General features: G+C 42.6%; 1 protein-coding gene across 1 annotated transcript; it reads left to right on the forward strand.

Moving 5' to 3' along the window:
- The first annotated feature begins 4,004 nt into the window (after positions 1 to 4,004).
- VIM (vimentin) lies at positions 4,005 to 15,464 on the forward strand. The gene is made up of 9 exons (XM_006119549.3): positions 4,005 to 4,633; positions 5,527 to 5,587; positions 9,969 to 10,064; positions 10,143 to 10,304; positions 10,839 to 10,964; positions 12,924 to 13,144; positions 13,252 to 13,295; positions 14,180 to 14,265; positions 15,100 to 15,464. Exons 1-9 carry the CDS (start codon positions 4,089 to 4,091, stop codon positions 15,139 to 15,141), a joined length of 1,383 nt encoding a protein of 460 aa, XP_006119611.3. The 5' UTR covers positions 4,005 to 4,088; the 3' UTR covers positions 15,142 to 15,464.
- The last annotated feature ends 10,888 nt before the right edge of the window (positions 15,465 to 26,352 follow it).

Here is a 26,352-nt window from a genome sequence, read left to right on the forward strand (position 1 = left end):
CTGCTTGTCATGTGCCTTACTTCTCGTTTCTCATGGAGGGAGTGTGTATTCTTGAGCCAGGATGTAAGGAGACTCACAAAGGTTTATAGTAGTCACTTGATGGCTGAAGAAAGAATTCCCAGGAAACTAGGATGGCACATTTGAGAACAGGAGAGGATGCCAGTACAGTTAGCCCCAGAAATTCTGTGTATGTGTGTGACCCCTGCATCCTATTGAATCAACAAATGAAGTGAACTATAGTGCAAGACTTGGGCTGAAAACATTTCCATAGCTCAAATATGTCAGCTCTGCTTGCTTGACAAAGCTGCAATGAAAATAACAAATTAAGGCCTGAAGAAGGGCAGCAGAGAGGTCCAAAACCCCAAAATCGCTTAATTTAGATTTAAACCATATTCCATTACTTGAAGACACTATCCAGAATAAAGATACAGCACCATTTCTTTATAAAACATCTCTTCACAAAATATTTTGCACCATATTCTTCACCATGGGATACAGTTAATTCCACTCATTTGATTGTGCCCTACGATAGGAGACTCGGACACTATACTTTGCAACTTTTTCACTGTTCATCTGTACATTCAAATGCATCAGCATCCAATATAACTATTAGTTTTTAGAGAGTTGTGAGCTAGATGGTGGGAGACTTAAAAATATATAAAAATACAATTGATCAAAAACGTTTTCGTAGCAATTAAAGATAGAAAAGACCTAGAAGGTTTTAGTGGCTCTATCAATGACAAATTTGTTCCCTACAGTGTGTGTGTGTGTGTGTGTGTGTGTGTGTAGATATATATGTGCTTAACCTGTCTAGTTTTAAAGAATTTAAACAATGGGGTTTCCATCATGTTCCTGGGAAGACTTTTCCCCTGGTCATGAGTTTTCACCTGATGTTCCACTAAAATTTTTCATTATTTAATATCATTCTGTAACTCCTAGTTTTAACTCCTCATATCTCCTACATAATTTTTCTTCCTGCAGAACAATGTTCCCTCTAAGATTTTTCATCAATGTGCAGAATAAATGTTGTTATATGCACCAAGGCACGTGCAGTTGTGTACCACCAATAGAAACACATGCTGCTGGCTGTGGTCAGCTGTTAGCGCTCTGCCTGTCAGCTGGGCAGCGCCTGAATCTCCCCTGGGTAGCCACCCAAGCGCTCAGCTTACAGGGAACACTGCTGCGGAGAGCCCATCCTTCTAAGGCAAAATTCCCATTGACTACAAATGGGACTTTTGCAGCAATATAACACAGAATCTGATTCCTGTTATTTATACCCTTCAAGTAATGGCTGACAGCTACTACATCTCACTACAGTTGTCGTTAAGCCAGTTTCTCTCTTTAGGCCTGATCCTGTGCCCATTGAAGTCAATGATACTGTTCCCATTCATTTTAATGGTGAAATTATTAAACTGAAGCCTGTTCTCTCATCCAAATCATAGAGGGTTGTGCCAAGAAGCAGGAGCAAGATTGTATGTAATTCAACTATTCTGGTAATATTCTATTCTATCTACTTTAGGGATGTAAAGGGTTGACCTGGTAAACATGTGCTTTACCAGCATGCTTATTGGGGTAACCAGTTAACCAGTGGGAGGTTCTTCCAGCCGGGTTTGGCCCATCCAGAGCAGATCCCCTGCTCACAGTGAGGTGTGGTGGAATCGTCCTGACCTGGCCAGAGCAGCCCCCTGGAACGAGGTGTACAGATAGTGCGGAATGGCTTGCTAGTTTGAACTATCTAGCCCGTGCCGCGTGTAGCCGCGCGGCACGGGGTTCGAACAAGCCGGCATTTAAAAATGGCGCCAGCCGGCTTATGCAAATGAAGCCCGGGAAATTCAAATCCCGGGCTTCATTTGCAAGTGCGGTATGCCTACATTACCCCGCTAGTTCGAACTAGCGGGGTAGTGTAGACATACCCTATTTTTCAGTATTTGTTTCATGTTTGATAGCCCTTCACATAGAGTAAGTGTGACTTTGTTTTAGCTGATGTGCAGGAGGAATCAGCACAGGGATTCTCTTCCCTGCTTAAGTGCAGCCACCAGAGACTCTGGGGCTGTGTCTAAACTGGTAAGTTTTTCCTCAAAATCATCTGCTTTTGCAGAAAAACTTGCCAGCTGTCTACACTGGCCACTTGTATTTCCGCAAAAGCACTGACGATCTCATGTAAGATTGTCAGTGCTTTTGTGGAAATACTGTGCTGCTCCCGTTCGGGCAAAAATCTTTTTCTGAAAGACTTTTGCACAAAAGGGCCAGTGTAGACAGCTCAGATTTCTTTTCCGCAAAAAATCCCCGATCGTGAAAATGGCGATCGGGGCTTTTTTGTGGAAAAGCGCGTCTAGATTGGCCACGGACGCTTTTCCGCAAAAAAGTGCTTTTGCGGAAAAGCGTCCTGCCAATATAGACGCGCTTTTCCGAAAATGCTTTCAATGGAAAACTTTTCCGTTAAAAGCATTTCCGGAAAATCATGCCAGCGTAGACGTAGCCTGGGTGCCTGTGCCAGACCAGTCATTCTTTCTCCCCAATTTGGATCACCACAAGCAGTAGCTCAGCTTATGCACAAGCTTGGTGAGAGCAAAGAGGCCTGTGAACACCACAAGCTAACTGAAAACACACCCAGAATGAGCACAGCCAGTATGGGGCATGTCTCAGACATCAGCGCTCCGTTTGGCATTTGCTTAGTTCACTCCCCTCTGCACACGCAACTGGTATGGCACAGCATGCATCATGACTCCCAGAGAAAGGGAGTCTGCTTTCCTCCTTAAACCCTAGCCATGCTCCATCTTGCACTTGCCCCGAACCTGGCCTCCCTGTCTGGGCATGAGACCCTCAGCTTTGTAAAGCACATAGATACCCCTCCCCACAGTATGAGAGCCAAGGCAGAGAGTCTAGATGCTATCCACAGGGCAAGGAAAAGGCATGCAAAATGTTCTGGCCCCTTTTCTCTAGTCCCCTCCTCAGTGACTCCTTCCATGTCTGAATCTTCTATTTCACCCTCTCATCCCCTCCTCTCCTTTGCCTAATCCTCCCTGCCTCTTGCTTACCCTCCTCTGTTCCCCCACCCTGCCACCTAAGTCCCTACTGACTCTGCCTCTTACTGACAGGGTTGCCAACTCTCCGGGAGACTCCCAGAATGGGTACCCATCTCCTGGTGACTATTGAACCATAGAGTAGATTTTCATAGGGGCTGCGTCTAGACTAGCAAGTTTTTCCACAAAAGCAATTGCTTTTGCGGAAAAACTTGCCAGCTGTCTACACTGGCTGCTTGAATTTCCGCAAGAACACTGATGATCTCATGTAAGAAATCAGTGCTTCTTGCGGAAATACTATGCTGCTCCCATTCGGGCAAAAGTTCTTTTGTGCAAAGCTTTTGCCCAAAAGGGCCAGTGTCGACAGCTCAGATTTGTTTTGCGCAGAAAAGCCCCGATTGCGAAAATGGCGATCGGGGTTTTTTTTGCGCAAAAGCGCGTCTCAATTGGCACGGATGCTTTTCCGCAAAAAGTGCTTTTGCGGAAAAGCATCCGTGCCAATCTAGACGCTCTTTTCCGCAAACGCTTTTAACGGAAAACTTTTCCGTTAAAAGCATTTGCGGAAAATCATGCCAGTCTAGGGTGGTTTAAGAAAGCCAGGTTACTTCATATGGGGGGGGGGGAGGAACAAGTCTAGGAGTAGCTTCAGTCAAGAGTTGGCAACCCGACCTACTGACCCTTCCCCCACACCATGCCTCCTACAGACCCCCATCTGTTCTTTGTGCCCTCCCCGCCCCCGCCTCCCCCAGCCTCCCGCCCTGACCCCTCATTCCGAGCCACTGGCCCCCACTGCAGAGCGCCCCGGCCCGCCCGCAGCCTTTGTGAGCAAGTCGGGCAGGGAGTGGAGGGAGGGACCCCGGCGTCCCGGCCCGGCCCCGCCCGGCGCGGGGGAGGGGGCTCTGTGCCGGGCGGGGCAGGGCTGGCTGGCGGCAGAGCGGGCCGAGCTCGGGGCGTGGCGGGGGTATAAATACCGCCGCGGGCAGACGCTGCCGCTCTCCTTCGCCTGTCGCTCTCGCAGCCGGACCCTGCACGCCTGGGATTACAAAGCTCCGGCCGGCCGCCGCCATGAGCACTACCAAGACCTCCTCGTACCGCAGGATGTTCGGGGGCGGCAGCCGCCCCAGCACCTCGGGCAGCCGCTACGTCGTCTCCTCCAGCCGCTACTCGCTGGGCAGCGCCATCCGCCCCAGCAGCAGCCGCATGGTCTCCTCCTCGCCCGGCGGCCTCTATGCCACCAAGTCCTCGGCCCTGCGGCTGCGGAGCAGCCTGCCCCCCTCGCGGCTCCTGCACGACACCGTGGACTTCTCGCTGGCCGATGCCATCAACACGGAGTTCAAGGCCAACCGCACCAACGAGAAGGTGGAGCTGCAGGAGCTGAACGACCGCTTCGCCAACTACATCGACAAGGTGCGCTTCCTCGAGCAGCAGAACAAGATCCTGCTGGCCGAGCTGGAGCAGCTGAAGGGCAAGGGCACCTCCCGCCTGGGGGACCTCTACGAGGAGGAGATGCGGGAGCTCCGCCGGCAGGTGGACCAGCTCACCAACGACAAAGCCAGGGTGGAGGTGGAGAGGGACAACCTGGCCGACGATATCCTCAGGCTCCGGGAGAAGTGAGTGCCACGGGGCGGATGGGTGGGGAGGGGGCGCCCAACCTCGCTACTTCCACCCAAGAGCTGGGGGGAGGGTCGAAGATGCAGTCGGTACCCTCAAAGTGTGAGAAACTTCCTCCTCTGCGCCTGAGAACAGCTGGAAGCTGTTCTGAGGCTTCAGCATCAGGGAGGTGGCGGGAGCGCACAGATCCAACCCACATGGTTAACTAACGGTTTGGGCACGCCTGAGCTAACTTACCACCGTGAGCCAAAACAAGGCTGATGTGTATTAGTCACGGGCTCTTCTAGTACAGATTAAAGTTCAGGGAGCAGGATCTCGTGGAAAACCATCACGAGTGGTTACCATCGTCTGAGAATCCCAAAGTTCAGTCGGATATTTTAAGACCATGCAGTCAAAAAAATTACAAAAGTTAGCTTTGCCACTCATCTGAGCCCTTAAACTTAATTGTGTTGCCCGGAGACTCTTACAAGTTTTTGGTGGCTTTACACACCAAAGTTTTGAAAGTCAATCAGCTTCTTTAAATATTGCTGCCTAACAGAATTTGAATTTACCAAAAGAGGGTTTAAAATCAACCCAAATCTAGGTCAGCCTCTTGTTGCTCATTAGCTGAATAAGCATTAACGGTTTTGGCACTGCTTGTGTTAGGCTGTCTGTGGATTTCAGACTGCTGCAACAGCAGAAAGCTGCAAAGCCCAGTCATGCAAACTTAATAAAGAAGGCACAGACCAAAAAAATGTCAGAATGAGATGCCTTTTCTGAGAGGCCCCATCTTCCCCCTCTGGGATGTTGGCTGGGTGTGGCTACCAGCTGGATTTTACCAGATCCTAGTGCTGAGGTTCTCTTCTCTCCCGCCCCCCACTAAAGTTAATAATCTATATGGTACTATTTTCAGGTTGCAAGATGAGATGATTCAGCGAGAAGAAGCTGAAAACACTCTGCAATCTTTCAGACAGGTTTGTAGTAATTTTTGCATATTAAAATGAGTGCACTGAATGTAAATTCAAATGTGTAACATTGATATAATGTACTATAAGTTGGATGTAGGGCCACCTAGTGGTAAAAAGCAACTTGTAAAATTGCAAGACTTCTCTCAGTACCTCCAGGAAGTTTATCAAGGGATCTGCCATTCCTTTAGTCTAGACAATGCTAAAATTAGAAACAGTTAAGTTTTAAAGTAGTATTTAAACTTTAAAACAGTTAAGTTTTAAAGTAGCTAGAACATATAGCAGGTCTGATATTTTTGAACAAATTTGCAATGAACAAATTGAAATAGAAATGTTGCCTTGTGTGAATAAGGATAAAGTCTGACCCATCATGTGAAACCTTAGCAGCAAATATGCAAGATTTGAGGGGCTGGCTTTTTAGTCAACGTGCAAGTTCACATGTAATAACTACTTGTTTTTTGGTGGGGTGGGGGTGATGCCTACATGGGCAAGGGAACTGCTATTGTTGGCTTTGTCCAAGACTAGCCAATTCTACAAAAGCACTCCAATGTAGAATCACTTTCTGATCCAATAAGGGTGAAAGGGAGCCATCTGCTCGCTTGGCTGAAGGGTATTAATGGTTTCTATGGGATTCACTATGGAATGCAGATACAGGCATTATGGCAAGTGTGGTGGCAGCAGATTGAAATAATAGAACTCTTTGTATTGAAGAGTGGCTTGCTGTAGGCTGCATTCTTACTGAATGTGTAATGATGTAAGCGTAGTTAAAGTTTTATAACACCAGTTATTTTAGATATGGCCCGTCTTGATTCAAAATACCTACTACAGGAAGAACTTGCCTCAACATATGAGAATTTTTTCATATTAAGGTTTTTCTACTTACAAGTCAGATAATGCTGTCTTTCTTGCTGTGCCCACATTTTAGAGGGAGGTCATGACCAGGGATACTAGTTTTCCATGATAAACCCAAAATTCTGACTAAAACCATGAATCTGCAATTAAAATGAGATGCTAGCCTTTGGTTTTCCTAGCCACTATATACATCCATTGAACACAAATTATGATTGAATTTGAAAAGTTTGAAAACTGAGTGCCTGCTATAAATTAATAGAAAGTTAATAGAATTCCAAATTTTTTCTTGAACATGCTGATATATGTGTACTTGATATAATAAAGCTTATCCAAGCTTCTATTATCCCGTTTACCATCTTAACCAAATTACCAGCAGCCTGAAGCCAATTGTCTGAGCCCTCATCTTAAAATAGCGATAATCTTTGCCAATTCTTCTAATATATCCACATTTTTTGATTTTCTGATCTGCCCCAATTACATTAAGTAGGGTTTCACAGTGTGATTTACATTGTCAAACACTACTAATGATTCTAACTCACTTATCTGTGCCTCAGTTTACACATTTTACAGCTGTGGGGAATAACTTTGTTAAAGTTATTTGAGAACTACTGTGTAAACACTACCAGAAGTGTTCTTGCAAGCTCAGACTGTTACCAAAATGTCTAACTTGGACTATATATTTAGTTGGGATATAGTTCTTGGTATTTTTAAGGACTTGCCTCTTGTGACTTTTTTTCTGTGTAGTCTATCAGTGTGGAAAAGCATTACTAGAATTTCTTGTCTCTCCAGACAGCTGGGCTCAGATATGGCTTCATTCACAAAGTTTAGAATAGTATTCTAGAGTCCTTAGTGGATGTCCATCTAAATGACAACCAGAAATTTGCCAGTCAAGCTCAATTGTGCAAACATAGTCCCAAACCTGGCTCAAGACAAATAGCATGAACTTTGTGAGAATGAAGGCATAATAAATGGAGTTGCTTGCCCAACATGTGGAAGAAACAAGGAATCACTTAACAGGTTTCAAATTCTTTTGTATTTAAAGAATGAATTGTATGTTTCACAATATCAGGCTTAACACATGTTGCACTGGCTTAATGAAGTCTGTTAACTGACTTAAATTGGTTTAAGAGTAGCTATGCAGGACTTTAAATGCATTTAATCTTGGTCTAGTTGCAGTGAGCGGAACTCGATGACCAATCTAGTTAAAGTTGTGCAATGTGTCTTGCATTAGCTGCTTTTAAAGGGTTCTTTTGTGTAAACTGTTGTGTACATTGGGGATCTTTCAGTATGCACACAGTCATATTCCTTAGTGTTAAACATTACAGCACATTCCATGGACTGAATTACAGTTGCCATATATGCTGATAGCGTATATAATGCTTGTATTCTAACATGCAGGTCACTCTGTAATTTGCGTGTGTGGGGCTGTTAAACCCCATTCTTTGCTGTAACTAGATACATGGTACCATCATTAATATTAAAAAATGGGGGACCTGTACTGCTGAAACTTTTAGATGTAAGGGGTCAGTATTGATGCATAGAATTGCATATTTGATACTGGTCAGCAGAAATACAGGCACTAACTATATAAACTTCACTGGCGACCTGTTAAGACTTAAATGCTATTCAGTATGAAGGTGCATGTTATGGGTCTGACAATGAATAACTTAAACTTTTTTAAGGTGGGAAAACAAAGTTTTAAGAATGCATGCATCTGAGGAATTAAAAGCCTGAACAATTAGGCACTGGCATGACAAATCTTTCCCCTTTTGCTTGGTAAATGAATTGCAGAAGTTTAACATACAAAACTAAATGAATAGCTTGCTCTGAACTTTCCTGTGAGAAGGAACAGACTGCATCTTCCTACCAGAGCACAGAAGCTATTTCAGTATTTAAAGGATAGTTGCAGAGAACTGTAGGATACTATTTTTGTGGCACTTAACATTTCACATCAGAACAGCATAGCATTCACCTGGTAAGAGCTTTTTCAAGTAAGTCCACTTGCATTGTAGTTGAATAGGTAGCTTTTCATTCTGAAGCAGTTATTTGATTCATCTTGAGTTAATCCATCATTTTGTAAAGGTTCTATGAGCTGCTTGCTATGGGTCACAACCAAGTAGTGCAGAAGCTGCAATGTATACCCAGCTAGCTTCACACCAGCAAATAGATCTAACGAGAGCCCATGGCAAGACTTGCAGGCTGACTTGGCTCAAATTCAGAGAAGCATCTGAAAATACAGGCTTATCCAGTCTTCTAAAATACTTGAGTGTTATGCATAGTGGTGGACATGGGTAAATGAGAGCCTTCCAAGTAAATATTCAAATCTATGCATGCTTGAACAAATTACATATCTAGCTCCAGCACACTAGTTTGAAAACTTAGTCCTGATGCTAGAACTATGGGCTTCATAAATTCAATCTAAAATGGCAGTCGAAGCTGGGGAAAATACATTGATTTCAGTTGTGCTTAAATTAACTTTAGTGAATTGATGAAGTTTAACTATTGCCTTGTGCTCATATAATGGAAGCACATGTAGGTAGAGTTGGAATACCTCTAACTAAAGCTTATGAGCTTCAGAGGGGTAGCCAAGCTAGTCTGTAACTGGAAAAACTTTAAAGTGCTGCAAAAGACTTAATTTTTTTAAGACTTAACAAAACATGTGAATGGTATCATGAGTTGTGAAGTGGGTTGTACCCACAAGTTCACAATACCATCCATCTACATGTTTTGTTAGTTTCTAAGGTAGTGCAAGACTATTCCTCTTTTAAAGGGTTATCAAGTTAGCCCCTCTATTGTGGGCTACTATTACAGCTCTTATGCATCTGTTGGGTCAGTTTGATGTTTATGGTAAGTCTTGAACTCCAAGCATACCAGGTACAACTGGAAGTTATTAAAATGGATGGGGGAATACTAATCATTACTGCTGCTGATGGCACATCTGGCATACAATTTAAGATGCAAACAATCCTCTTAAATTGTGTGAATGACACTGTGCTTAAGGTAGATCACAAGATTTATATAACAACCTCTTTGCAGAATGCCTTTATCTCAAAAGCTTTTAGATCACACACAACCCACCAATGAATTCTTCCTCCCTGAGATTAAATCATGATAGCACTCTGCTATCTACCTGTGTAATGAGGACTAAGTGTAGTAACATCAAATAGAAGATAGGGATGTGCTCTGACAGAATATATAGTACTACAAATCTGCTAGGGTTTGAGAGGACTAATGAAGCCAGGGAATTTGGCAAGAAATTCCCTTTCTGTAATCCTGACTCAGACCTCCTTAATCAAAAGATAATATAACAAATATATCAGGAAAAATCCAAATGGTTTTGAGTTGGCCTGAAACATGTGCTGCTTGGTTTAGTGTGTACACACACACCCCCCTATAATTGACATGCAACTTACAAATAGACTTCAGATTACTACTGGCTACGCACTTTCAGGTGAATTACATTGGGCTGTTTGACTTTGGATCAAATGTTCTGTAAACCTCCTTGTTATGCTGAAGCATGATCTTTCTTTTTAATTAGGATGTTGACAATGCCTCTCTGGCACGTCTTGATCTCGAGCGCAAAGTAGAGTCCTTGCAAGAAGAGATTGTCTTCTTGAAGAAGCTTCATGATGAGGTAATCTAATCTTTATTAGATGTTAATCTGTACTTTGTCCCATAGAACAATATTTGACTGTCCTTTTTTTGTCCTAAGGAAATCCGGGAACTGCAGGCCCAGATTCAGGAGCAACACATCCAAATTGATGTGGACGTTGCTAAACCAGATCTCACTGCTGCCTTGCGTGATGTCCGTCAGCAGTATGAAAGTGTTGCTTCTAAGAATCTTCAGGAAGCTGAAGAATGGTACAAGTCCAAGGTGAATGTGGCAATAGAGATTTGGCTTACCTTTATATTTTTTTCCAAGATCCAGAATAGTTTTGCTATAGTGCATAACTTTACAACCAGGAGGAAAGGCTTTATTATCTTTCCCAAATCAGGAAAACAGGTGCAGCCTGTTAGGACAACAGCAGGCCTTGAGCCTCTGTTGGGTAGTTTAACTTGTTCTGTCGTCTTTCCTATTTACAAAGCTAGAAGCTAGCCATACCTTAAAGGGTGGCTTATGTACTGATGAGCTACGAGAGTATGGAATGGATGTCTAAAGATGTAGCATAGCATATGTCTTTAAATAAGGACTGCCAACTTGAGAGAACGTTAATCTCCTTCTTAACCATCAAATTGGAGAATGAAGAACTGTATCAACATGACAATAGTTTAGAACCTCTTGACTTCAAGTATTAAGATCTCTCTGTGCTGTAAGTCACCCCAAATCCTCTTATTCCAGTGTCCCAGATAATATTGACACACTTTTATTCAAGTATTATGCTAACTGTAAACCTGGGTTTTTCTACAGTTCGCAGATCTCTCTGAAGCTGCTACTAGGAACAATGATGCCCTACGTCAGGCCAAACAGGAGGCTAATGAGTACCGCAGACAAATACAGTCCCTCACCTGTGAAGTTGATGCACTTAAAGGAAGTGTAAGTGAGATACCACTGCAGCTTTTGCCACTTGTGCTGATATCTTGTCACAACAATATAACTGCTAAGATGAATATTACCATAGACCCATATGAATTGAGGTGCTCTATCAAACAAAACAGCAGTATAATTGTGTGCTTTGAACATGAACTCAAAAGGACTCTTGATTAGCTTTGTCTTTCTGTTGTGAATTGGCTGCTTATTTTGGAATGGAAGTTTGAGATTAGAGGTGATGGCTACTTCAGCTTTAAAAATATTTCAAAACTGCAGTAGTGAGTAGAATATAAGCCGGGGTAGGCAGTACGTTGTGGGGCGGAGCGCTAAGATTTTGGAAAATGGTCAAGGGTTGCACTCTTCCATGATATGAATGGAGGTTGGGTGCAGGAAGGGAGCTGGGGGTATGGCATTAGGGTGCAAGAGGGAATGTGGGGTCTGGGAAGGAGTTTGGGTGAAGGCGATTGTGGACTGAGTTTTGGGCATGGGACTGGTGCAGGGGTTTGAATTGTGACTTAGGGCAGGAGGGGACTGTCACCTAGGGCAGAGAATTGGGGTGCAGGTTCTGGGAGGGGGGCAGAGGAAGGGGAGGGTCTGGGGTGCCAAATGCAGGCTCTGGCCAGGAGCCTTACCTGGGTGACTCCTAACCAGCAACCCAGCAGATTTGAAGTGGCCTGCCTGCCCCATTCCTGCAGTGGCCATGTGTATTGGTAAGCACAAGCCTGTGGGTGGGGGCGGGGGGGGGGGGGGAGAGGAGAGTGGTACTTTGTGTTCTGCCTATTGTCCAAACAGGCAGCTCCCACTGGCTAGAAACGAGCCAGTAAGCTTGTGCTGAGGCAGGGGCAGCTCATGAATCCACCCCTCCTCCAGGCTCACAGCTGAGAAAAATGGTCTGGCAGCCACTTCTGAGTGGTGTGCAGGTGGAGTAAGGCAAGCAAGGAGCCTGCCTGGGGTTCCCTGCTGCATCTCCAGGCCAGATCTGGCGCGTGGGATGTATTTTGCCTAGGCCTGATATAAGCTAACAAAGACTAACCCACTGTCAACTACACTTCGGCTGTGTCTACATTGGCATCCCTTTCTAGAAAAGAGATGCTAATGACACTTCGGAATTGCAAATCCGCAGGGGATTTAAATATCCCCGCGGCATTTGCATTTATATGGCTGCTGCTTTTCTCCAGCTCGGGGTTTTTGGCCCTTTTCCAGAAGATCCCTTATTCCTACTTTCAAGGAAAAGGGCTTATTTTCCAGAGAATCGTGTCGACGCTGGTGCTTTTCTCCGGCAAAAATCCCAAGTCGGAAAAAAGCGGCAGCCATGTAAACACAAATGCCGCGGGGGATATTTAAATCCCCCACAGATTTGCAATTCTGAAGTGTCTCATTAGCATCTTGTTTCCGGAAAGGGATGCCAATGTAGACACAGCCTTCATGTTTATCTTAACGCCTTAGCTTTAATGTTTGTATATTTGGACCTCTATGAAACCAAGATTTAAAGGGACACTAGTTACTAAATATCTAAGGTTGTCCAATTCTTTTTGAAGTGGAAACTTCAATAACTAGGCACTATCAATGCTACAAATCTAGGTCTCTGAAAATAAACCATTGACCTGATTTGTACTGTGACACTTTCGGGTGAGGTTCCTCAAGGGGTTCCTTGCCTATTGCACAAGGAATCAAGACCGTACCTCATAACTTCTACTCCAAAGGCAAAATGCACTGACCTTGCCTTCTCTATGTAAATGCTACTGTTGGTTTGTAGTTAATCACTGTGTTGGTCCTATAATTTTGCCTACGAGAGGATGGGAGAGCTGGCAAATTAGTCATGTCCTCTTTGAGCCTCTTCCCGTAGTGCGCTAATTATTCATGATGAGGGTATTTAAACGTCTAGGGGCGAGGGGGGTTTAACCCTTCAATAGGTGCTTGCTACTTAACTGCATGCAATACTTGACTTTGCAAATTCCCTTGCAGAATGAGTCCCTGGAGCGCCAGATGCGTGAAATGGAAGACAACTTTGCTGTTGAAGCTGCTAACTACCAAGACACTATTACCCGTCTGCAGGAGGAAATCCAAAACATGAAGGAAGAAATGGCTCGCCATCTTCATGAGTACCAAGAACTGCTGAATGTGAAGATGGCTCTTGATATTGAGATTGCTACCTATAGAAAATTGTTGGAGGGAGAGGAGAGCAGGTAGATAAACTACTGCAGATCTGAGCAGCTAAATTTGAGGAGTAGCTGTTGTATAACAATTGTCAGATTCCAGAGAATAGCTTCACTAAACTTGATTTCTCTTACAGAATTACCATGCCTATTCAAACTTTCTCTTCCCTGAACCTGAGAGGTAAGTAAATCAAATGTGGTGTTACTAATGTAGGAAGTTTCTTTGACCACTTGTGTTCTGCTGTGGTAAACTAATACTCTAAAAAATTTCCTTTTCACCTGTGGTTACTTAGGTTTTGATTTCAGAACCTGGGTCTTCCACTTCTTCACTTAACACTAGAGCCCACAAATTAAAATACCAGTACTTGAACTACTTAAGTGGGTGGAGCAGTTCTAAATTCAGGAAAAGATTACTTTTAGTTTCCCAAAAAACCCTCTACAACCAATATTTTGTGACTAATCTTGGATGCCCAATTGAAGGCAATTCAGTTTTTTTTTCTAGAGGGTGGAAACTCCATACTCCTTGAATCAGGCCCTTTTGAAGTGCCAAAAGAAGCCCTTGAAAATGAACACTTAGGGTTTTTAGCCACTTCCAGAACTCTGCTTACCTGAATTCAGGTATTAGATGTATAGTTTGTAGCCAGTTACTTGTCATCAAAAGCTCAGACTGGAGCCTCCTATATTGGGTTGTTTCTCTAAGGCTACATCTACATTCTCTCTCTCTTCCACATCTTTTGAGCATTCCTAGTTTGAAATATAATGGGCTCACTGTTCCAATGTTTCTAGAACAAGTGCTGTGGACAATGCCAGATTTTGAATTTCTTTGATAATGATGAAAATTAAAAGTATTTCAAACACCATATAGGTCCTTATCTAGATCTCTTAGCATAGCTTATTTTGAGTCAATCTGACAATTACAAAACATCTAGCAATTTTAGGATCTTATGTTTGGTGCCTGGCACTTGCCATGGTATAAAGTGCATACTCTTTCCTGTAAAGAACCTCTCCATTCTGAGTGTCTGCAGTATCAAATGAGAAACTTAATGACAACTTTTTCATCTGCAGAAACCAACATTGATTCTCACCCTATGGTTGATACCCACTCAAAGAGGACACTCCTAATCAAGACTGTTGAAACTAGAGATGGACAGGTTGGTACTAATTAGTGGAGGAAGTAAAATTTGTATAATGTCTACTTTTATCATATTGCAGCTAGCTGTTATCAAGTACCATTTTAACTTCATTTACCAGAGATAATGGATGCAACACGTACCTTTCTGTAGCTCAAGTTGCTCTAATAATATCACTTGGGCTGGATATTTTGTACAGTTGGAATTTGCACTGGCCCCCTTCAGTAGACTTCATAACCATGCTGTGAAGCCATTTATCCAAGGCGACTACTTCTGTATTTTCAGATGTATCTGGAAATAGGTTAGATTCTGAAGTAGCATCCCTAAAAGCAATTTAGTCCTACAATATGGCAGGCAAACAAGGTGCATGTAAACAGTGTTATTCCCCCATGCTTTTTGTGCTCATTCTTTCAACTTGAAATTGAATTGACCAATAACTTTTTTCTCTAAGCAAATGGCTGTCCTCAGCTTTTACTTATTCCATAGTGAAAGCTAAAACCTGTTAATAGGTTTTCTAGATTTATTAGGCCAGGTCTACACTACAGATAAGCTTGAATCAGCTGTAATCAATCTTCCAGCATTCAAAATAGCAGGTCAAGTAAGGCCATGCTAATTCAAACTGAGGGCCCTCCTGTCTATGCTGGTAGTCCTGCTTTTGAGGAGTTAAAAGTTGAAGAGTGCTCCCTTGGTCTTCCCCCAGTGTGGACAGCACCAAAGTTCAGCTTAAGATGTGTCAGCATCCCAATTAATGCAGCTGAAGTTGCAGATCTTAATTCAAACTTCTCCTAGGGTAGATCAACTCATGTAACCTCCTGAAATTGCTCAATTAATGTAAGCTTTCTTATTATTCAACAGGTTATCAATGAAACTTCCCAGCATCACGATGATCTGGAGTGAAAACCCTAGAGAAACTGCACATTTCTCACTTGTGCAGGGAAACAATTCTTACCAGCAAAATTCAAGTGTCCCTGTCTTAAAGGAAGAAACAGCTTAAGTGCCTTTCTGCAGTTTTTCCAAAAGCGCAAGATTATTATGCTAGAGAATAGGTGTTAGATCTTGCAAACTGACTCTCCCTGAAGGTTTAGCGTTTACAATGGAGTCTAGTTTACAGATAGCAATATCTTGTGCTGCAATACTGTTTGTTTATGAATTCAGTAAAACTGCTTTTTCCAGCACAATATGAACAAACTCACCGCTTCAATAAATATTTGGAAAATGGCTTTTAATGTGTTGTGATTAAACTTCACTTTCCCACAGAAAGCATTAGCTACTTTCAACAGAGTTGCCATTCTATCAACCTGCATAATTCCATTAATGACTGGTGTCTGGAGCTTCCTTAGAATAAAATAGAACATTTGAAAACTAAATTTCCTCACTTCCCTAACTTTGGCTTGCTTCAAATTATGATAGAGGAGCACTAGGCTCCTCTATCAAATTAAATGGATTACACAAGCTGGTACATGAATAGATGCAAGTTGAGCTCTTGTTGATAGAAATAACTAGCTATTAAAGAACATATTAACCTTGCTTTGACTTGTGAATGTCCAAGCTCAAGGGAACTGCAGGTGTTCAGGCTGTGGAGTGACTCTAATTGATATAGAAATTTGTTTCTAGTTAAACAAAACATGTGGGTAGTTCCAGCAAAAAAAGCTGTGCTAGCCCCTTTAGCTCAGGTAGGGGGAACCTTTTTTGTGGCTTGGGGGGGGGGGGCACTGACCTGCAGAATCATTCAAGGGCTGTACATAAGTAAAACAGAATCCCCAACCCTCACCAGCATGGCCTCCCAAATGTTGGGGGCAGCCTCGCACCTCAGACTCGATCTGGCTCCCAGGCCTTGGATTTCCCACTGCTGCTTCAGTTGGACTTTTTAATTTAAGTGTACACATCACTTCTGAGTCCTGTAGACCAAGTACCACTTAACTATTAAACTACTGATCACCATCTCTGACAAGCCTGGGGGAGGGCAGGAGAGGGAAGAGGGGCCTGGTTCAAAAATGGAGAACAAGCCAGGAATCTGCCCTCAACCAATAAGACTCATTTCCTCTAGAAGTTAGGAGGAAAATCACTAAGCTATGGCAGAAAATAGCTGCTGGACCCCAATAGGACAAAAATAGGTCAGATTTTTTTGTCCTAACTGCCCCCATCTCCCTTGGAGTGGTTTGACAGGAGAAGTGAGGATATGTGCACACTGTAGAGGTCTGTCAAACAGACACTTTTCCCCACAAGGTAACATCCTCACTGCAAGCACTTTGATTTACTTTTGAAAGAAACAGCTGTTTTTTTCCCCTCATTGGTAATCCTTTCTACAAGGAAGAAGCCTTTTTCTGAAAACTCTGTGTGGATGGGGAAGAGGAAGCTCTTTCTAAAGAGGAAATGGGCACGTGGGCTATTTTGCCCAAGGTAATCACAGCTTGCATGCAAGAGCATCCACACTGAATGGATACCAATCTGTCAAACAGATTACTTTTTCAATGCACTTTTGCAGTGCAGCTGCTCTTTTGGAAGTAGTTTCAGAAGATCTTCCAGAAAAGCTGCTTCTAAAAGAAGCTTGCAGTCTAGACATAGCCTGAGGCTGTGCCATAATGGCATGTGAGCATAGGCTTTAGTGTTACTAGACTGAGTTTCAGCATCTCTGCCCCAGATTTGAGACTTAAACTGTGTACCATTATTACCTCATGTAAAGTCATAACACATCTTCACTAAGCATTTTGCATCTGTATGCTGGATAATCAAACATTGTACAAGTTAAGCCTCCCAAGAACTAATTCTCCCTTTGTACTGATGGAATACTAATTTCACAACTGTTTACCATGCCTATCAATAAGTGCTCTACTTCTAAGGGTAGCTTAGTTGTACAGGGCCAGGTCTGCTAAATTTGGAAGGTTGGCTTAAATGTAGGCAACTCCAGCTACATAAATAATGAAGCTGGACTCCTCTTAACTTAAGCAAACTTGGCACAGTCCACAGTGGAAGTCCAATGAAAGCAAATGTTTCTTCTGGCTTCTCTTACTGCTGACTCTGAAGGCTACCTGAGCCACCCTCAGCATTCAATTTAGCAGGTCTTAAGTAGGCTCCCTAAATTGACTGCCAAAAGATTGAGCTCCACTGCAGATGTAGCTCAAGACTGTTTTGTGTAATTCCCATCAGTGTATGGGAATGGACTTGCTAACCTCTTGAGTTTCCTTCCAATCCAGAATAAGCTTAATACTTAATGGATGGTGGGGTGGAAAGGCAGAGATGAAATAAACTAACACTTAATCCAGCATTAGATTTATTTAAATATTTGTACCCCACCTTTCCATTTAAAATATTCAAGGTGGCTTACAAGAACAAACAAAAATACAAATATATAAAAATTCAAAATGAGCATTTAAAATGAGACCTCAGAGGGGCATAACCAGCTAAAAACATGAACACTGTGTCTACATTAGCAGTCTTGCGCAAAAACTTGCTGCCTGTCTACACTGGCTGTGAGTTCTTGCACAAGAACACTGATGTTCTAATGTGTGAAATCAGTGCTTCTTGCACAAGAACTATGATGCTCCCACTCAGGAATAACCCCTCTTGTGCAAGAGGCCAGTGTAGACAGGCAACATGAATTTCTTGTGCAAGAGAGCGTCTACAGTGGCATGGATGCTCTTAAGCAAAAGCACATCTCTTGCACAAAGGCCCATGCCAGTGTAGACGCTCTCTTCTGGAAGACTTTTTGCACAAGAACTCTTCTGCAAAAGAGTTCTTGCGCAAAATCATTGCCAGTGTAGACATCATCATAGAGAGGAGGAACACACACATACAGACTCAAACATTAATAAAGCATGAGTAAAAAGGGTGGCTTTAGCCGGATGTCGGAACAACGCTAGCGTTGGCACCATGCGAATATCCTGAGGAAGAGAATTCCACAGCCTGGGAGCAAAAGCTGAGACTGCCCTGTTCTGCATAGATGTTAATCTTATCTCCACAAGTGGGGGAACACAAAGCAAAGTCTCCCCATCTGACCTCAATCCTCAATTAGAGCTGTAAAGCAATTAAACTAGTAGAACGCCATTTAATTAAATTTTTTGGATGTTTTCTACATTTTTTGACTATATTGATTTCAATTACAATACCACAAAGAATGTACAGTGCTCACTTTATATTTCATTATGAATACTTGCACTTTAAAAAAAAGAAATCTTTATCAATTCAGCCTAATACCAGTACAGCCGTACAAGTGCTTTATCATGGAAGTTGAACTTACAAATGTAGAATTTGTACAAAAAAACTCTACATTCAAAATCAAGCAATGTAAAACTATAGCACTTACAAGACCACTCAATACTACTTCTTGTTCAGTTAATCACTCAGACTAGGGCTACACTGCTGGGGTTTTTCAGAAGAGGATATGCAAATCACGCTGTCATGTGCATATCTTCTGATTCTTTTGGCAGAAGAGCTTAAAGCCCCATGTAGACAGGGCCATTTGTTGGGAAAAAACCTTTTTTTGCAAGATCCTGTAAACCGCGATTTTTGAGGAATAATGGCAAAAAAAACAGCAGTGTAGCTGTAGCCTCAGATAAAAAAAGTACAATTTGCAGAAGATAATATTGCCTGCTTCTTATTTACAATGTCACCTGAAAGTGAGCACAGATGTTCCTCTGTCACTCTCGTAGCTCGCATTGTGAGATATTTGTGTGCTAGATCAGTGGTTCCCAAACTTTTTGGCAGCACGCCCCCCTTTTTGATTTTTGAGAAACCCTCACCCCCTGCCATAGCAAAAAAACTTGAGCAAAAAAAACCAACAAAAAACGGAACTGACCATGGTCAAAAAACAAAAATAACAGCAAACTTAAGGGGGGATTGACTGGGGGAAGGGGCTGAGTTGCCTTCTGCCCCCCCCCTGGAATTTCTTCACGTTCCCCCAAGGGGGCACACCCCAGTTTGGGAACCCATGTGCTAGATGCATTAAAGATTCATGTTTTCCTTCGTGCTTCAACCGCCATTCCAGAGGATATGCATCCATGTTGATAAGTTTTGCTCAATAACAGTCTAAAGAGGAGCAGACCAATGCATGTTCATTTTCACCATATGAATCACATGCAACTAGCAGAACACTGCTTTTATTTTTTGGCGGTTCCGTTTCCATAGTTTCTGCATCCAAATATTGCTCTTAAGTCTTCTGAAAGCATGGTCCAAAACTTGTCCCTTTCAAATTTTGGAAGGCACGTCACATTCTTAAACTTTGGATCAGATGTTGCAGCTATTTTTTAGAAATCTCATATAGGGACCTTCATTACATTTTTGTCAAACCTGCTGTTAAAGTATTCCTAAAAAGAAAAAGTGCTAGGTCATCATCTAAGATTGCTATAACATGAAATATATGGCAGAATGTGGGTAAAACAAGAGACGCATAATTTTCCCCCAAAGAGTTCAGTGTCAGTTCAATTAACACATTACATTTTAAGGAACATCATCATCTTGGAAATATGTCCTCTGGTATGGTGGTCAGAGCATGAAGAGACACATCCATGTTTCAGATACCTGGCATGTAAATACCTTGCAACGTTGGCTACAAAAGTGCTATGCAAATAACTGTTTCTTATTTTCAGGCAACATTGTAAATACAAAACAGGCAGCATTATCTCCAGGAAATGTAAAACTTATTTGTTTGAGTGATTGACTGAACAAGAAGTAGGACTGAGTGGACTTTTAGGCTGTAAAGTTTTACATTGTTTTGTTAACTGCACTCATTATGTAACAAAAAAACTACATTTGTAAGTTACATTTTCAGAATATAGAGCTTGCACTATAGAACTTGTATGAGGTGAATTGAAAAATGCTATTTCTCTTGTTTCTTTTATACAGTGCAAACATTTGTAATAAATAATATAAAGTGAATACTGTATACTGTGTATTCTGTGTTGTAACAAATAAAATATTTGAAAACATCTACAATATTTAATAATGTTCAATTGGTATTCTATTGTTTAACAATGCAATTAATTTGAATTAATCATGTGAGTTAACTATGATTAATAGACAGTTCTAATGTCAACATATATAGAAACTTTCATCTAAGGATCCCAACCTGTTTTACAAATACTAAACCTCACAAAATCCCCAGGAGGGATAGATTATCCCAATTTTACAGCTCAGATCACAACTTGAATAGAATCCATATCCTCCTCATCAGATAGACGTAGCCATAGGGAGGAAATGTTATTGTCTACATTGCACATTCTTGCAAGAAGAATTGCACAAGAAGGTATATCTAATAAGCTGCCATTTTTGTGCAAGGGGCTTTTGCAAAATGGAGGCTCATTAGGTATGCAAATGAGGTGTGGCAATATTCATCACCACACCTCATTTGCATGTCTTCTTGGGCAAGAATGCGCAATGTAGATGTAGCCTATAAGTAATACAAGCCTCAGAAAGTTTGCAAATGCGTTTAAAACTTATCTGCTTTAGAAATTTGGGTCACTGCGGCAAGAGGTAGGATAAATCAAATAGCGTATCAGTCTCCTACAGTGTATTCCTAGGGGGCTGGGACATACCGTTCCCTGGTAACTATTTTTATATTTTTTCCAACACCATATCAAAAGAGGCCTTATGGTTAAATGACCCACAGGATACAAATGGCTGGAAACTATGGGCTTCTTCACTTTGAGCATTAATGTTATTGATTGCAAGCATGGATCACAAATTATGGCATTAGTCATCACTCAAAAAATCATTAAAACCATGTGTGAACAGTGACCCAGAAATAAATTCCATATCGAATTTTGCTTAACTAACCACCCAGGATGAGATGGGATGGCAGTCACTCTCTCGTTAGGATTCTGTCTTTGAATGGGCTTTATTTAGCAAAGGCAACCAATATTTAACATTGGTCACCACCTGGGCACAATGAGAAGAGATGACTTTCATTTGTGGCAGCCCCTTGACAAGTGTTGATGTTCCACCTTCCATGGGTACTACCCAGCCAACAGAGACCATCTCACAGGGACTTTTAGAGCTTGCCAGAACAAAGCTCAAGTCCTTAGGATGTGAAATATTGTTTTCTTATGAGGATATTAGTTGGACCAGCACTATGTAGTTCAGTAACTGCAGTAATATACAGTAGACTTCTGATAATCCGGAACATTTGGGACCTAGGTTGTGCCGGATATGTCGGACTATCAGGAGGTACTATAAGATGGTTCTCTGTATACAGTATATAAAGTGTCTTTACCCCTTTTTATTGTACATATTGTATACAGTGTACTGTAATGTTTTTGGTTTTTTAACTCTTTTTTATACTTTTCGCTTGGTTCAGCTGCTGCCGCTGCTGCCTTGTGACTCATTTTTTGCTGAAGCTCACTCACTAGGCTCTTGCCATTTGATGCCGGACTATCGGGAGTGCCGTACGATTGGATGCTGGACTATTGGAGTTTTACTGTACTAGCTCAGAGTTTCTCAACCAGTGATACATGAACCCGTAGGGATACTCAAGAGAAGTCTGGGGTGTACGTCAACAACTGAAATTTGGAGAAAACTGAATTTTTGTTTAAGTTTTACAGCACTTTATTATTTTTGTACTTTTTTACACCCAAAAATATCATTGTCGCCTGGCTACGATTAAGTTGTTTAAACAAATGTGTTGCAATGGTAGAAAAAAATGTGTGTGTCTGAAAACTGTAGGTACTGGGGGTACTTAATTTTTTTTAAAAAAAGGGTACTTTATAAAAAACAGTTGAGAAACACTGTACTAGCCTAGATAAAGCAGCACAAAGGTGACCCGGCCATCAGCCCCCTTCTTCCATACTGTGAGACCATTTCGCTATCTTTTGCTTTGGAATGATTTGCAGTATTCTTGCTGTCTTCCCAGGCAACTGTTTTTGTTTTATTCAAAGCAGGATTAAAAGCTTTATCCTGTAGTTGTCCTTTAAGCCGAGAGCAACACTGACCATAAAAGTGCAGGGATTCATCATGTGATTCATTCTAAACAGCTGACACCACTTCTCTTTATCTTCTTGCCAAAGGAATCAAAGACCGAGGAAATCAATCAGCATGATGCTTGGAGGTGGGAGAGCCTCCTCTGAAATAAGTTATGTGGCGATGGTATCTACCTGTGCACACTGCTACCATGTTATGGGCAAGACCCATGTTTTAAAGCAACATGGACATTTCCTATTCCTTTCTACAGCACATCAGTAATAGCCATCACTGCCTGATGGGGGAGGAAGAGAGAGGAGTCAGATTATCAATCAGTACCATCTAAAGCTAGGCCATTTTCCAATGTGTTACTATAGCACCATTCTGCTAAAATGGTACTGTTAGCTTAACCCTCCCAGTGCTGTAAACTAGAAGCCTAGCTAGGGAAGGGAAGATTACATTTATCTATAAAGGCTTAGCACACATACATCAGCTCAGAAGGGGGAAAGGATGCTAACTCTATTTGTCATATCCATCAGGCAAGTTTAATGCACTGTATTTCTCTGTGCAAGAACAGTTCACTCCTAGCCAATGTTCCCTCTAATTTTTCCAACCATGTGCTGAATAAATTTTTTGTGCACTGAGGCATGTGAGGATGTGCACCACCAGTAAAAACACATGCTGCCAGTTGTGGGCACTCTGCTGAGCAGCACCTGAATCTCTCCTGTGGGATTGCCCAAGCTCTCATCTTACAGGGAACACTGATCCTAGCATTTTTGTTAGTGCAACTAACATTCTATCACAGCAAGCTGCTGAACTTCCACTCAACAGGGCAGAATTACTGTGTTTAAGGCTACAGAAAAGTGCCACATCTAAAGAAAACATGGCAAGCAGAAAATATTTATAATAAATGTGTATGGGTATTCTATTACTGTTTATGTTGTTGGAAGCCCTGGTTTAAACCTGCAAGTGACCCATGCTTAATGCTGCAGAGGAAGGCAAAACACCCAAGGTCTGCCAATCTGACCCAGGAGAAAATTCTTTCCCAGCCCAAAATATGGTGATCAGTTAGACCTTGAGCATGTAGGCAAGACCCACCAGGCAGATACTTGGGAAATAATTCTTTGTAGTAACTTAGGGTAGGTCTACGCGGCAAGACTATTTTGGGATCCCGGAGGGATCCTGAAATAGCTACCCTGCATCTACACAAGCCGCCCAATATTTCAAAATATTTATTAAAATAAAGGGTGCGCTCTATTTCGCCATCCTGGTAAACCTCGTCGCACTATACTAATTGTGTACCTTATTTCAAGCTTAGGGTGCAGTGTAGATGCACCCTTGGAGTCCTCCCCAGCTAGTGTCCTGTCTCTGGCTCTTGGAGATTTTTGACCCATGACTGCCTGCTTGCCCTTTTTGTCTGTGCTACCAGCTCTGCCTTCAGAAATGAATGCTAAACCTTTTACTATGAAGCTAGTTTGAAGCTACTTAGAGAGAGACACCTCGCCTAAGACAGCATGCAGAATAGTGATGTGCTGGTGGCTGTTGGCCAGCCATCATGTCTTTGCACAGAAGGCAATCACACATCTCACTGATACTGAGTATGGTGTTGACCTCCAGACTAAGTGGAAGAATTACACTGAAACAATAGAAGCCACCTCCAAAAGCTATGGGCTGCATGACAAAGCCTGAGCAAGAAATAAGGAGCAGAAGGGCTTGCTCAGGACTGCCTGACAATGCAGGAGGTGGGACATTGATCAGTAGAGCTGCATGTGTAAGAAAGAGAAAGCAAACGAAGGCAGGGCAAACTAGAGAAGCAGTTGGAAGGGTGTCCCAGAGTGAGCAGAGAGGAGGCTTCTTGAGGCACTGGTCTGGTTTAGTGGTTATGAGCAAGGAAGCTGTTTGTTCCCAGGAGTTTGTGCATGTGCTTTGTAAACAAACAGGATTACACCAAACAAATGCCTGACTTGCATTAACAATTTCTCCTGTCAGAAATGGCCCAACTCCTGGGCCAAGGGGCAGGAGTAACTCGGTACCTCTAGCCAGCTCTTGGTGTTTCTTCCCTTATGGAAGCAAAGAAAGCCAGAATGCTTACTGGTAGAATGAAGTCCATTCACCCTCTCAGAATCACACACACGGTACCTAATTGTATAAATAATGGCCTGAATCCAGCATGTTCCCTTGAGAAATACTAATGCCCCCAGTCACTGACCCACTGTCAAACAACTTAAAGTGTGTACAATGTATTTGGACACACACATTTCTATTGGATTAGTTCCAGAGATGTAGATCAGCTGCCTCCATGCGGTAGACAGCATGTACTGCAAGACAAAATGAGTATGTACTGCCTGCATCTGCACATACACACCCTGACACAGGGATGTCCTGCCTTTCTCTTCTCTCTCCCATCTTCGGGTGTATTTTGGCTGATGTCTGGTCTGGATCATGAGCATGTATAACAAATCTGAGGGCAAGAGTGAAGGGCCGGATTCCTTTTGTGCCCTTTGGCTTGCTGAGAGACCATGACCATGGTCACAACTAATATTCCTTCTAATCTTTTCCATCCATGTGTGGAATAATTTTTGATGCACACTAAGGCATGTGCAAATGTGCACCACCAATGGAAACACAAACCTATCTGTGGGCACTCTGCTGATCAGCTGGGTGGCATTTGAATCTCTTCCGAGTAGCTGCACAAGCGCACATCTTACAGGCAACACTGACTTCACTGGAGGTAGAAAAGATGAGATAAGCTGCAATCTGTGCCAGACAAAGACATCCCCCTCACCAGGGTTCAGGACCATTGCCCACACTACATTAGCTTAAGGCTTATCACTAAGACATCCCTCACCCATCAATCACACTAGCGCCCGCTCATGTTGAAACAGTTACCCCCCACCCACAACCAGCCAAAGGGAGGGAGAAAAAAAATCCCACATGGTAGTTTGTCAATTTCTCCATCTGGGGGAAATCCCTTCCAGGTGATGGGTGGCAGATGCCCCAGAGGATGGATCCTGATGCAACAGGTGTTCCTTTGACCCTTAAACAACAGAGCACAGGGAAGTGGGGGAGTGAAGCAACAGCCCCTATCTACTTGAGAGAAAAGAGGTGAGACATAAAACACTGCCTCCACTACCTCACCTTCAAGAGAATGTCTCCACATTGCATCTGGCCCTCCCAAAGCCCCACTGTGGCTAGAAGGCATGTAGACCCCAATACTATAGTATATGAGCATGTCACAATCTTCTGTGGAATTATTTGGATGCTCGGGGAGGCTATAGAAGATTTAATGTTGCTGCTATATCAATGGAACGCTGAAGCTAAGGGATACTAAGTGCTTACCATAGAAAGCTTATGGCAGTGATAGGAAGCCATAGCTCCTGCTCCCAATCCTTAACCTTATTCGGTAGATCACTCTGCTTTTCTCTCACTGAGACTCACATGCAGGGTCAGCCTGAGCAATAGGGAAAAAGGGGATTCCCTCAGGTGGTAACTCGCAGGATTTCTAAATTAGCATCTGGAGGGAGAGGTGGCATCACATCCCTCAGTCAGGGATTTTTTTGCTTGCTCGCTCGCTCAGGGGCCACCAAAAACTTTTCCTGCCCTGAGTGGCAAAACATCTGCACCAGACCTGTTCACATAGCCTGCTAAAGCTCATGTAGGCCCAGCTCCTGCAGCAACTAATGCCTGTGCTTAGCTCAAAGCACATGAAGTTAAACATCATTATAAGGCACAGCAGGACTGGGGTCTGAGATATGAGATTTCCCTGGCAAATGATAATCTTTGTGTATCTCATAGCTGTATTTAATAACATGTCCAATGGCTTTTGTTATAGGAATATAATCCATTGTTTTACAGTGAGGATAAAAAAATAAAAATAAAACATCCTTGTAAGATACTTTCCATATAACAATTCCTTCCTAAATGTAAAATCTTGGGTTATTAAAGGTGAAATCATTTGAAACATCCAGTGCTTTTCTTTGCTGTTATTTTTCTGCTGTGCTGAGTGTGAACAGTGGCGGCTTGACTCCAGAGAGTAAATGTGCTATTATGGTCTTTAAGCCCTGCTACAGCTCTGTCATGCTTAGAGGGGGAAATAATGAAGTAGTTTGAAACTACAGTGCCTGACACTTTGTTTAACATACTGAACCCATTTCAATGAATGGAATAGGATTAGCATTTTTTAAGTGTTGACCAAACAGGGAGTTTTTCTTATTGACT

This window comes from Pelodiscus sinensis, chromosome 2 (genome assembly GCF_052426305.1).
Source record: "Pelodiscus sinensis isolate ZL-2025 chromosome 2, ASM5242630v1, whole genome shotgun sequence".
In the NCBI taxonomy this organism is placed as follows: Eukaryota; Metazoa; Chordata; order Testudines; family Trionychidae; genus Pelodiscus; species Pelodiscus sinensis.

Bases quoted from the DNA above. Each gene is read 5' to 3' on its own strand.
- VIM (XM_006119549.3), top strand. From the start codon at position 4,089: ATGAGCACTACCAAGACCTCCTCGTACCGCAGGATGTTCGGGGGCGGC. The intron at 10,305-10,838 runs GTGAATGTGGCA...GTTTTTCTACAG, and splicing joins AAGAATGGTACAAGTCCAAG to TTCGCAGATCTCTCTGAAGC. The intron at 10,965-12,923 runs GTAAGTGAGATA...ATTCCCTTGCAG, and splicing joins TTGATGCACTTAAAGGAAGT to AATGAGTCCCTGGAGCGCCA.